Source organism: Myotis davidii, unplaced genomic scaffold (genome assembly GCF_000327345.1).
Source record: "Myotis davidii unplaced genomic scaffold, ASM32734v1 scaffold902, whole genome shotgun sequence".
Taxonomy (NCBI): Eukaryota; Metazoa; Chordata; class Mammalia; order Chiroptera; family Vespertilionidae; genus Myotis; species Myotis davidii.
Window position 1 is genome coordinate 3,807,294 of NW_006293951.1, and position 12,067 is coordinate 3,819,360.

General features: G+C 39.4%; 1 protein-coding gene across 1 annotated transcript in view; it reads left to right on the forward strand.

Annotated features, from left to right (window-relative positions):
- The window catches only part of IPO8 (importin 8), a 58,421-nt gene extending 46,419 nt beyond the window's left edge, over nucleotides 1-12,002 (forward strand). Inside the window, exons 22-26 of the mRNA XM_015566632.1 lie at nucleotides 3,816-4,036; nucleotides 6,237-6,442; nucleotides 8,579-8,782; nucleotides 10,586-10,702; nucleotides 11,809-12,002. Of these exons, the coding sequence (XP_015422118.1) occupies nucleotides 3,816-4,036; nucleotides 6,237-6,442; nucleotides 8,579-8,782; nucleotides 10,586-10,702; nucleotides 11,809-11,906 (846 nt within the window). The 3' untranslated portion in view covers nucleotides 11,907-12,002. The remainder of the gene's footprint in view (nucleotides 1-3,815; nucleotides 4,037-6,236; nucleotides 6,443-8,578; nucleotides 8,783-10,585; nucleotides 10,703-11,808) is intronic.
- Nucleotides 12,003-12,067: the final 65 nt, after the last annotated feature.

Below are 12,067 nucleotides of genomic sequence, written 5' to 3' on the forward strand. Positions count from 1 at the left end.
CGTCTGAGTTCTGTGTTCTGAGTTCTGTGTTCTAAGCTCTGTCTTCTAAGGTCTGTCTTCTGAGGTCTGCCTCCTGTTGTCTTGTTGCATCTGTATTTATACCAGTTGATTCCAATCCTATCAATCTCTATTCCAAAGGTTAGGGCGTTTCTTATCTCCAGTCCAGGGAGTAAAGATTACGTAGCTTAAGCATGATTGTTTGTAGTTAAAGTGATTAACTACCCGTCTGGCACTTAGTTAAGGAGTTTTATCCCCTCCCTGACTTCAGGGAAAAATCCCTACGTGGGGAAACAACCTTTCTCGGAGAGGTGACCTTGGTTAAAACACATAGTGCCAAGAAGGTGAGCAAACATATTAAGAATAGTATGCCATATATGCCAGGTCCCTTGAAACAGCAAGGATGGACCGGCTCCCGGCAATGTCTCTATCGAAATAAACCTACATTTCTATGAAAATTGAAGCTTTTTTTTGTGTGGCCCACATAAACATAAACCTTGTGTGTTTGGCCCCTGTTAGCCTTTGAGTTTGACATGGTTGGGCTAGGGCTTAGCGTGATGTTTTAAAGGCCCATCCTTGAGATAACTTGTATCAGTATTCATTTCTTTTTATTGCCTAGTACTCCATTATATGGATATATCACAGTTTAGTCCTCCATCACTTGATGGGTATTTGGATTATATCCATTTTTTTTACTAACATGAATAATGTTATGAACATTTATATGTAAACTAGAGACCTGGTGCATGAAATTCATGCACTGGGGGAGGGGAGTCCCTTAGCCTGGCCTGTGCCCTCTCACAGCCTGGGAACCCTTGGGGGATGTCCAACTGCCATAAAGGCGGGAGTGGCTCCCGCCACCACCACTGTACTCGCCAGCCATGAGCCTGGCTTCTGGCTGAATGACGCCCCCCTGTGGGAGTGCAATGACCACCAGGGGGCAGTTCCTGCGTTGAATGTCTGCTCCCTGGTGGCCAGTGCGTGTCATAGTGACCGGTCGTTCTGCCGTTGGGCTGAAACCAGCTCTGTGACATCCCCAAGGAGTCCCGGATTGCAAGAGGGCAAAGGACAGGCTGAGGGACCCCACTGGTGCACAATTGGGGCTGGAGAGGGACACGGGATGTTGGCCAGCTTGGGAGGGACTGTGGGAGGGCTCCAGGGAATGCCTGGCCCATCTCACTCAGTCCTGATTGGCCGGACTCCAGCACAAGCTAACCTACCAGTTGGAGCGTCTGCCCCCCTGGTGGTCAGTGCACGTCATAGCGACTGGTTGACTGGTCGACTGCCCCCTGGTGGTCAGTGCACATCATAGCTAGCAGTTGAGCGGGATGTGGTAGAAAGCTTTATTTGTGTGGAAGGCCCTGGAAAAGATGAGATGACCCGACACTTAGCATACTAGGCTTTTTATTATATAGAATATTTGTGCAGACACATTTTTATTTCTCTTGGTATATATTTAGGAATGGTAATTCTATTGGTAATTCTATGTCTAACTATTTTAGGAACTGCCAAACTGTTTTCCAAAGTTGCTGTACCATTTCCCATTCCTATCAGCAGTGAATGAGGGTTCCAATTTTTCCACATCCTCATGAACATTTGCTTTGTTTTCTTTGTTATAGTTGTTCTAGTAGATGAGAAGTGGTATTTTTATCAGAGAATTGCGTGGATTGCCTTTCTCTGTTGTTAGTGGAAGTGGGATTCTTTGGGCGCTGTTGGAGTAAGCATTTCCAGAGGCCCCCACAGGAGGATGAGATGTGGTAGAAAGCTTTATTTGTGTGGAAATTACATCTCTCAGGTTGCAAAGTCCCATTTCCCTTAGCCAGCCCTGGAAAAGATGCAGCTGGGGATTCAGCAGAACTAAAAGCAAAGCCAGTGTCCAGAGTTTCTGTTCCATGGTGGTGCTGGGTCCAGTGTAACATCAGGCTAGTTGGAGTCCATCAGTCCATTGTGTGTGGGGTCCACATGGCTCAGAGCATGAGAGTCAGAAAGCCAGGAATCAGGCCTGAGCAGCAATAGAGAGCAAGAGGCAAGAGAGCAAGAGAGGGAACTCCTTTGTTCAGCAACTTACCAGTATGTATCTCAAATTTTGTGCCCTTGCAGTGGCCACACCTATTCTTGCCAATAAACTGCTCCCAGGTGTGACTGACAAGTAATCATCTTCCTGCGTCAGAACACTTCAGGCACGCGTGTAATATTTGGCCTTCCCTTCGTTTCTTTCCAGTTCATTAATTATGATTAAATATCATACCAGTATCGTATCTTGTAATTTTGATTAGTTTTTCCTGATAGCTAATGATGATGAGCATCTTTTCATGTGGCCATCCTGCATGCCCCACACTGGGGATCAAGCCCACAACCTGGGCATGTGCCCTGACCAGGAATCAAACCAATGACTTCTTGGTTCATGTGTCGATGCTCTACCACTGAGCCACACCAGCTGGGCAACCCCAATGTTTTTATAGTTTTGTCTACTAAAGAAAACATATTCAATTTAACTATTAAATATTTACATGAAACCTTGATTTTTTTTTTTTTTAATTTTATTATTTATTACAAAGGATATTACATATGTGTCCATTTTTTCTCCCCACCCAAGACAGTCCCCTAGCGAAACCTTGATTTTTAAATTCATTTTAAAATAATATTTATGTGTTAGAGGAGTTTTTGCTTTACAGCAAAATCAAGCAGAAAGTACAGAGATTTCGCATACACCCCTGCCCCCACACATGCATGGCACCTCCCATTACCCACATCCTCACCAGAGTGATACATTGGTTCCAATTGATGAACCTGCATTGACACATCATAATCTCTCAAAGTCCAAAGTTTACATTAGGGTTCACTTTAAAAAAAAAATAATTCTTTATTGTTGAAAGTATTACATATGTCCCTTTTTTTTCCCCATTGGCCCTCTCCAGCCCTACCCCACACCCCTGCTCCTCCACCCCAGGCCTTTAGCACCCTATTGTCTGTGTCCATGGGTTATGCATATATGCATACAAGGTCTTTAAGGGTTCACTCTTGATGTACATTCTAGAGTTTGGACAAATTTATAATGACATAGTATATCCACCCTCATAGTGGCATATACAGTAGTTTCACTGCCCTAAAATTCCTCTGTTCTGCCTGTTCACCCATCCTTCTCTGAAACTTTGATTTTTTAAAATTTGCTTTTAAAATGAGCTTATTTTAAAACCTCAGAATTTTATATTACACAAATGATTTCAGTCCATCCATTGTTATTGAAAATAACGATTGGCAAATATTTCTAATAAAATTAGTTCATCAATATGCATTTTTGAGGTGGGGTCAGATGATTTTGCTTTATTGTACCAAGTCCACCCTGTTTTTCTTTAGTCTTTTTCTTTTACTTATACGAATAAGAATTTTCTTTCTCAAGAGAAATCCTAATCACATAATGCTTATTCTCAGCCCTATGCACTTCTCTCCCTAATTTGGTTTATTACCATAGTCATTTTACCTTAAACATGGAAGGCTGAGTCCATTATTTGGATTGCTGCCACGATGTGGGTGTGGACTCTTTAGGACAGTCTCCAGCTAACTGGACTCTGCCCTGAAAAGGGAAGGAGACTTCTGGCACTGCTCTGGGATCTCTCTTTGGCCCTTTCATCACTCTGTTTTTTTTTTTGAGAATATAAATTTAATATCTCTCAAAATGATTTAAATAAGCAAAGGTTTTATTGCCATTAAGGGTATCTTATTTATTGATTATACTTTTCTTACCAATATTCAGCTTTCTATAAAAGTTACTTGGTTTCTCTGTGTATGTTGATTCTCTTTTTGTGTTTTTCCCCTAGTGCATTCCCCTTTTTGTTCAGCTTGTTTTGGAGAGATTAACCCGAGGGGTCAAAACCAGCGAGCTCCGGACTATGTGTCTTCAGGTTGCGATTGCTGCCTTGTACTACAACCCCGATTTGCTGCTACATACCCTAGAGAGAATTCAGTTGCCTCATAACCCTGGACCTATAACTGTACAGTTTATAAATCAGTGGATGAATGATACAGATTGTTTTCTTGGGTAAGTGTTTTCTTAATTTTATACTGCATTTCTGTTTTTGGAAAGTTGAATTTTTAAAATGTACACATAATATGATATATAAAGATAACTTTCATATCTTAAGAATTTTTAGTGTGTTGTTGACATATTTAATTTTTAGAGAGTTAGGAATGTGTTTCAGCAGTATAATCTAGTGGAAAGATTGCTGGCTTTGAAAATTAGGTATAGCCCTTTCCTACTTGTTTTGACTCGTGTGTATTGTTATATCTCCATGTAACAAAAATTAAGTGTTCATCCTGATTCCATGACTATTAAGTGTTTGTGGGTAAAAACATTATAAATGGAGTCAAGTTTTAAGGAAGTTACCAGTCTGGTAAAGATGTAATGCAGTGTCCTGTGATAGTGAACACCTTGCAGATCTCCAGGGAGCCTGTTCTCCAAGGTGAGGTCAGGGTTGTTAGTTGTAGGCCAGGAGCTGCCCTGGTAGAAGAGTCTGTACTTACGTGGAGCGCTCGCCTAGTTTTCTGACATAGGAAAAGTCAGATTCCAAAGTAGTTATATGCCCACCTCCAGTGACCCAACACACAGTAGTGACTGTGTTATGCTAGAATTGGAGCTAATTTGTTTAAAGCATTAGAAATAACGAATGTTCTTTTTAAGCTTTGTAAGATATCATTTGGGAAAATGTGCTCGTGAGCAAAGACTTCCAGCAGGAGAAATAGTTGGGAGACTGTGAAGTGGTGGGGAAATAAAGGAGGCCCAAATTACCAAGGTAGAACATCTTTGTAAACTGCTGTGTTTATTCAAGTTATTCATTTTTTGTAGGAAACTGGAATTTGGCCCTGCTTTCGATTTCTTATAAAGCCTGTAAGGGATGAACATTAAAAAGAAATTGTGTTGCCTTCACTGGTTTGGCTCAGTGGATAGAGTGTCGGCCTGTGGAATGAATAGTCCCGGGTTCGATTCCAGTCAAGGGCACATGCCTGGGTTGTGGGCTAGATCCCCAGTAGGGGATGTGCAGGAGGCAGCTGATCAATGATTCTCTCTCATCACTGATATTTCTCTCACTCTCTCCCTTCCTCTCTGAAATCAATAAAAAAATATTAAAAAAAGAAAAGAAAAATTGTGCTTCAAGTCATCTCTCACAAAGATTTAGAGCATAGGGATTTGGTCATTCACAATATGCAGTTGGTACTCTTGTCTCTTTATTAGCATCTATAAGCAGTTTTCTAAAGATAGAAAGGCTGTCTCAGCTATGCATGGGCTGGGCATGCTTGAATTTGGCTTGAATTGGGCTTCCTTAGGTTCTTTAGAGCCCCACTTGATAATCATCTTTCCTGCTGTGATCCCTTTGACACCTGGTATGCACTACTAGTTAGGGCTACATGGATGAGAAAGCCCTCAGGGCAAGTATGCTCCTGTTAGAGCATACTACTTTGGCAGTAGTAACTTGAATGAATCAAGCAATGCAAATAATGAAGAATAACAGAAGCTTGAAATATATTCATCATTGGGTTTGTTGTATATTACTCTCATTTTAAACAAATTGAATAACTGCAAATGAATTTTTGTTCATGCCAGAGTTTTAAGTGTTATGCCATATAGTAGTCTTTTTATTCTTAATATTTTTTAGTTCCAAACAACTTAGAAGAAACATTTAGTAGAAAAATGTATGTAATGTATATTGGTCAAATTTCTTTCCTTCATAATTAAATTTTCCTTGTCGTCTGTTATAGCAGAAGACATTTAATAGATTTACTTACAGATGTTAAGTTCAGAGTATTAGATACTGAGTTTTTGAAATAAATTTTGGTGCCTAGGGTTGTAAGAGTGTATCTGCCATAAAACCTGGTAGACCAAGATAATAAAGACGAAGTCTAAGGAACTCTTCCCTTTTTCCCATAGGATAGGAATTTTATGCTGTCAAATATAGGTACTCCTGCTTTAATGAAACTTGTTTTACCAAGGCTCTGATATAGCATTTATAATAATCATACATTGATAGTACAGTAAGATTCACTACACTAATTGCAGACTCCCATAGGTCTTTGATGATAATTGGTATACAAAACTTCACTTACATAGGAATTCATGGAGTATAAAATGGGGGATATCTCTATATAATTTCAGGGAATGCACCTTAGAGTACACCTTTTTTAATTTCTTCAGAATTTGTCCTCATTCCTCACATGCACATTTATTTACCCTCCATAATTTGTAGGCATCATGACCGGAAGATGTGTATAATAGGACTGAGTATCCTCTTGGAATTGCAGAATCGACCTCCTGCAGTAGACGCTGTGGTGGCACAGATTGTGCCCTCAGCTCTCTTCCTTTTCCTTGGCCTGAAGCAGGTCTGTGCTACCAGACAACTGGGAAACCAAGGAGATCGCTTAAAAGCAAAGAAAACTGATATGGAAGAAAATGGTAAAGTCTTCCGATTGCAGTGAATGCTAGAATTGAATTTTATTTGAGCATGCATTTTCTTTGAATCATAGTCTATTTAAGTTATTAAACAGATTTATATTCTTTGGTCTATTGTACATTTAACAGATAGTGTGAGTTTGGTTGACTTAATTATATCATGTGATATAAATTTATATTTGTTCACTTTTGACACATGATTTATTATTGAGCCTTGTGAATGTTGTTACACCCTGGGAAATACATTTATAACAGGCTTAAATGATCTTGACAATAACTTAACAGCCCAGTATTTATTTATTTATTTATCCCAACAGTCTCAGTGAAGGCAACAGTTATAAGTTAAATGAACCATTAGACTTAGAAGTGTCAGTACAGCAGATTCGTGCTGAGTGCCTGGTTTTTGAAAAATGACTCTTAGGTAACTCATCATCAAAAATTATAATTGGGAGATATTTGTGATTTACATATTATATATTTAGAATAAAGTACATAAATGAAGGTGATTTACTTGAGTCAGAATAGGATTGTTAAGTCAAGAAAATTAGATCTTGCCCTGTTTGGTGTGTTCAGTGGTTAGAGCACTGGGCCTTGGATGGAAGGGTTTTGGGTTTGATTCCCAGTTAAGGGCACATACTTGGGTTTCAGGTTCAATTCCTGGCCCTGGTCAGAGTGTGTATTGGAGGCAACCAATTGATGTATGATGTTTCTCTTTCTCTCTCTCCCTGTTTCTCTCTTCCACTCTCCCTAAAAATTAATGGAAAAGATATTCCCTGGTGAGGATTAACAACAATAACAAAATAGAAAAGGAGTATTAGGTCTTTATTTTAGTTAATGTTTTTGCAAGACTTCTTGCAAGGGCTCAGGACGTAATATTATCCAACTCCAAATGGAATTTTTCCTCTTTTGGTTAAAAACAAAAAATTTTATGGAAGATATACAATTTTACTTTTGATGCTAAATTCTATGGAATTTTATATAGATCTTTTGCAGTAATGTTCCTTTACTAGAAGTTTTTTTTTTTTTTGCTAAGTACTAGTATATGACAACAATTATATAATTTTTTTTTTACTATGTTATGATGTTCTCTTTCTGATTTCTTGTATTACTCACTTTTTATTGGCTTATAATTGATGACTTGAGGGAAATTTTTCTGCAATGTTCCAGACTTTCTTGTTGAATTTCTTACTAAAGTATAGAATGATTAACTAGCAAAAGTATTTCTTGCTGTCTTTGTTATTACACTTTTGCCATATCTATACATGGGGTCAAAATTGTGGTTTCTTGCCTTATTTCTAAAACTACCTTAGAAATTTCTAAATGTCTTAATCCTGGCATTTACTGTCTATTGCTTATTTACAATACTGGTCTAACTGATTGGAACAGATCAGCACTGAAAACAGAAATAAGTTCCATGGTGATAAACAATTCATCTTCTAACTTTTCAACCCACATGTAGCTAACTACCTGTTTTATTTTTCCTTTACATTTCTGTATTATTCTGTTGCTATTAGCAGAAATGACCTCTTCACTCAAACATTTCTGAGCAATTCATAATCAACTTAGTTAATTGTTGAGATTCTCAGTGGGAGTTCATTGTTATTTAAAACACATTATATACTTAGTCAGGTAATTACACATATCTGTAGAATCACTAGCAGTGTGAAATCTGAATTCTTAACGATACAGGTGTTGCTCTGTTGTGTTCAGGGACCATCAGCAGCGTTGCCATTGGCGACATAATAAGAGTTAAAAGTTTCAGATTTAAAAAAATAAAACACATGTACTGACTGCACATTCCTTTTATATCTTTTTTTGACAAAAAAGTTAATTTGGGTACCTGTAGTTAAGTAGTATTTTATATTAATGAACATGAGGCGGCCATAACCAAACGCTAGTAATGTTCAGCTGGACTACAAATTTAGGCATAGTTTAAATTGTTTTCAGTGAGGAGGATAAAGTCATTTTCAGTTTAGCAAGCTACAGTAAAGATAAGATTTATTTTTATAATTTTATATAAAATTATGTGGTAGTTTTTCCATTTCCAGAATGTCATTTTATCATTTATTTTATTCTATGGAATTTTATATTTTGTTCTTATATGTTTTGATTCCTTCTCAATAATGAATGGATTCACAGAGGAGATTTCAAGTGATGAAGAGGAAGCGAATATAACTGCACAAGCCATGCAGTCTAAGAATGGCCGAGGTGAAGAAGAGGAGGAAGATGATGACGACTGGGATGAAGAAGTCTTAGAGGAAACTGCCCTTGAGGGATTCAGCACTCCACTTGACCTTGACAATAGTGTGGATGAATATCAATTTTTTACCCAAGCTCTGCTGGGTATGTCTTTATTCCCTAAATCTTCATATATTTTTTCTAAATTCTTCCTTCATTCCCCTTTGTTAGAAGTTTTTTTTTATTACTATATAAGCAATTTATCAATTTTGTACAGCAAGGGACACTATACTAGTAAGTACAGTTAAGGACTTATAAAAGATTGGGAGAAGATATATAGCATATACATATATTACACTTAAGATCCACAGTTAACAGAAACCTTCTACAAATGAATGAGACCAATAACCCAATATAAAAATGGGATATGTAAATGGGAAATTTATACAATGTAAATAATAAACCAATGAAAATGTTTAGAAAATTATAAAATCATAATGAAAAAATTTTATTAATACAGATATTTTTGTTTTATAGTTACACTAGAGGCCTGGTACACAGATTTGTGCACCAGTGGGGTCCCTCGGCCTGGCCTGTGGGGATGGGGCTGAAACCAGCTCTCTGACATCTCCCAAGGGGTCCCAGATTGCAAGAGGGTGGTTCTCAGGTGACAATCCCTGGAATTGGGCTCCCTCCTCTCTGGTTCTGGGTGCGTCACCCGAGAACCGCAGCTGCCAAGTCACCGCAGCTCGGCAGCTCCTGCATTGAGCATCTGCCCCCTGGTGGTCAGTGTGCATTGTAGCTACCAGTTGGTTGGTTGAACGGTCGGCTGGTCGCTTAGGCTTTTATATATCTAGATATTATTTCTATGATTGTATCATAATTTATTTCCATTGATGAACATATGAATATTTCCAGTGTTTTTGCTATTATAAAGCAGTATTAAAGTGGGCACCCTTATGTATAAAATATTATTACCAACAAGGTAATGCTAGTACATAATATATTGGCATTATTTAGTGTTGCTACAAATACTATTAATGAAAATAAAACCACCTCTTTTTTTGCTGAAATTTAGCAGGAACTAGAGGTAGAGAGTACAGGGAAGGACATTCTGAAGCACAGGGAAAATAAGGGCATAAGGTGTGGAGATGGGAATAGGGAGGGAATGCTCTGAGGGAGTCGCTTCCACACACGGGTGTGCATCATGATGAGCAGAAGCTTTTAGGTCTTGGGTGGGGTCTTGGGATATGTATTTTAAAATGCCCCTCAAGTGATAGGCAGTCATCTTTGAATCAATATGTGACGGAAAGAAGCATATAGGTGAAAGACTAAGAAAGCAGCAGAGGATTGGGTGTGGAGAGGACATGGTTAAAGATGTTGGGGATTTACAGTGGTTGACTAGGAGAATCATGGAATTATGATGGAAATAGGGAGGTGAAGAGGGATTGGGAGGTAAAATGTTAAATTTGTTTTCAGTTGTGCTGAATTTGAGGCAAGTTATCCAAATGGAAAGGCCCAGGAGCCTTAGGGAACGATTTTGCCTAAAGGTACAAATTTGAGTTCTTGGTAGAGGCTTGATGCTGAAGCTGCCGGTGGTTTGAGAATTCTGGAGGAAAATGGTAACAAGAGGGTACAGGTGTTTCCCAAGATCTGGATTTTAGGGAGCATTCATAGTTGGTAAAACCCTAGGAGGAAGAGGAGATGGTGAAGGAGGCAGAGAACTAGGTAAAGCAGAGATTTTCAGTGTTGTTTGAAAGCCCCACATCGTTGGCTACTGAATGGATCCTCAGAAATAATCCATTGTTGGAATAAGTTTCATTACCTTGTGTTTGTCTGTACTTCCTGTCTCTCCCTGTCTGCGATCAGTTCATTATAATTAGATCTGTTATTATTGTCTGAAATAATAGTCACTGGGCTCCCTTATCTTTTCCTCCTCCACCTACACCTTCCCTCCAAATGCAACAGCGGTGCAGAATCGGGACGCTGCCTGGTACCAACTGCTGATGGCCCCGCTCAGTGAGGACCAGAGGAGAACGCTGCAGGAGGTGTACACCCTGGCAGAGCACCGGAGGACGGTGGCAGGTAGGCCATTGTGGTTCTCAGATGAGAGTGCATGGGTCAGAGTGCACCGACAATCGGCTTTTTAAATTGTTAGAGGCCAGCCTTTCAGGATAATAAGGAATTATTATTGTATGGTCTTTTTAAACTCATGATATCTTAACTTTATAAAACACTGTGCATTAATATGTGTCTTTTAGTGGTAGTGTCATTCGTATTCTCATCCTGTTTTGGACTAAAGGTAAGACATAAGGGTTGGAATGAGTCTTGCTGAGGAGAGCGAATCAGCTGGATCACCCTCCTGAACATCTTAAGCACAGATGAACCTGAGGTGCTTTATGAGTTCTTGCAAGGAGCTTGTATTCCTAGAAATGAAACTCTTCACTTCTATTTGTTGGGCTTTACATGTTGGTGATTCTTGCTGATTTTCAGTTTTTGAGCTGGAGACATTATTTTATGCAGACATTATTATGGTCACTCCTAGGAAATCAATGGAAAGGATTTTGTAATTATAAAAATATTTTTCTGGTAAACGTCATGGATAGGCATTTAGAGTTTAGAACCCCGGTTTTATTTTTATTTTTAAATATGTTTTTACTGATTTTTAGTGAGAGGAAGGGAGAGGGATAGAGAGATAGAAACATCCATTGATCGGCTGCCTCCTGCACGCCCCCAACTGGGGATTGAGCCAGCAATCTGGGCATGTGCCCTGACCCGGAATCAAATTAGAGACCTCCTGGTTCATGAGTTGAAACTCAACCACTGAGCCACACTGGCCGGGCAGGAACCCAGGTTTTCTGCATTGACTTAGATTTTCAGTGCTGCATAGATTCTCTTCCTGGTAGGAGAGGTCCGGGGGTCCTTTCCGCAGCAGAGATTATGGAGCTGGCAGAACTCAACTTTGAGACTTGTTTTCATTTTGCTCACTGTTAGCAAACAGTTTCCCATGATGGTAAGTTACTTACTGCCCTGAGTCTGCTAGAGCTAATGCTCAGTAGGGCAGGGCACTTAATGCCGTGAGTGACACTGCTGCACGGTGCTAAGTACAAAGAATCTGGCTCCTTTGAGGTGAATTCCAGCTTTGCACTTTAAATGCTCTTCTTCTTCCCCTTTCTCTTGGCAAATGCTAGAGGCAAAGAAGAAGATTGAACAACAGGGAGGCTTCACCTTTGAAAATAAAGGCGTCCTCTCCGCATTTAACTTTGGGACTATGCCCAGCAACAACTGAAAGATGGAACATCCACCAAGACCAAGTGTCACCGGGAAATTTCACTTCACCAGGGAAATGTGCGATCAAGGGGAGGAAGGGCTGGGAGCTGCTGTTTGGCATGCATCCTCCTGGCGTAGGGCAGTACTTTTATCCACTTTCCCCTTTGTTCTCACCCTGAA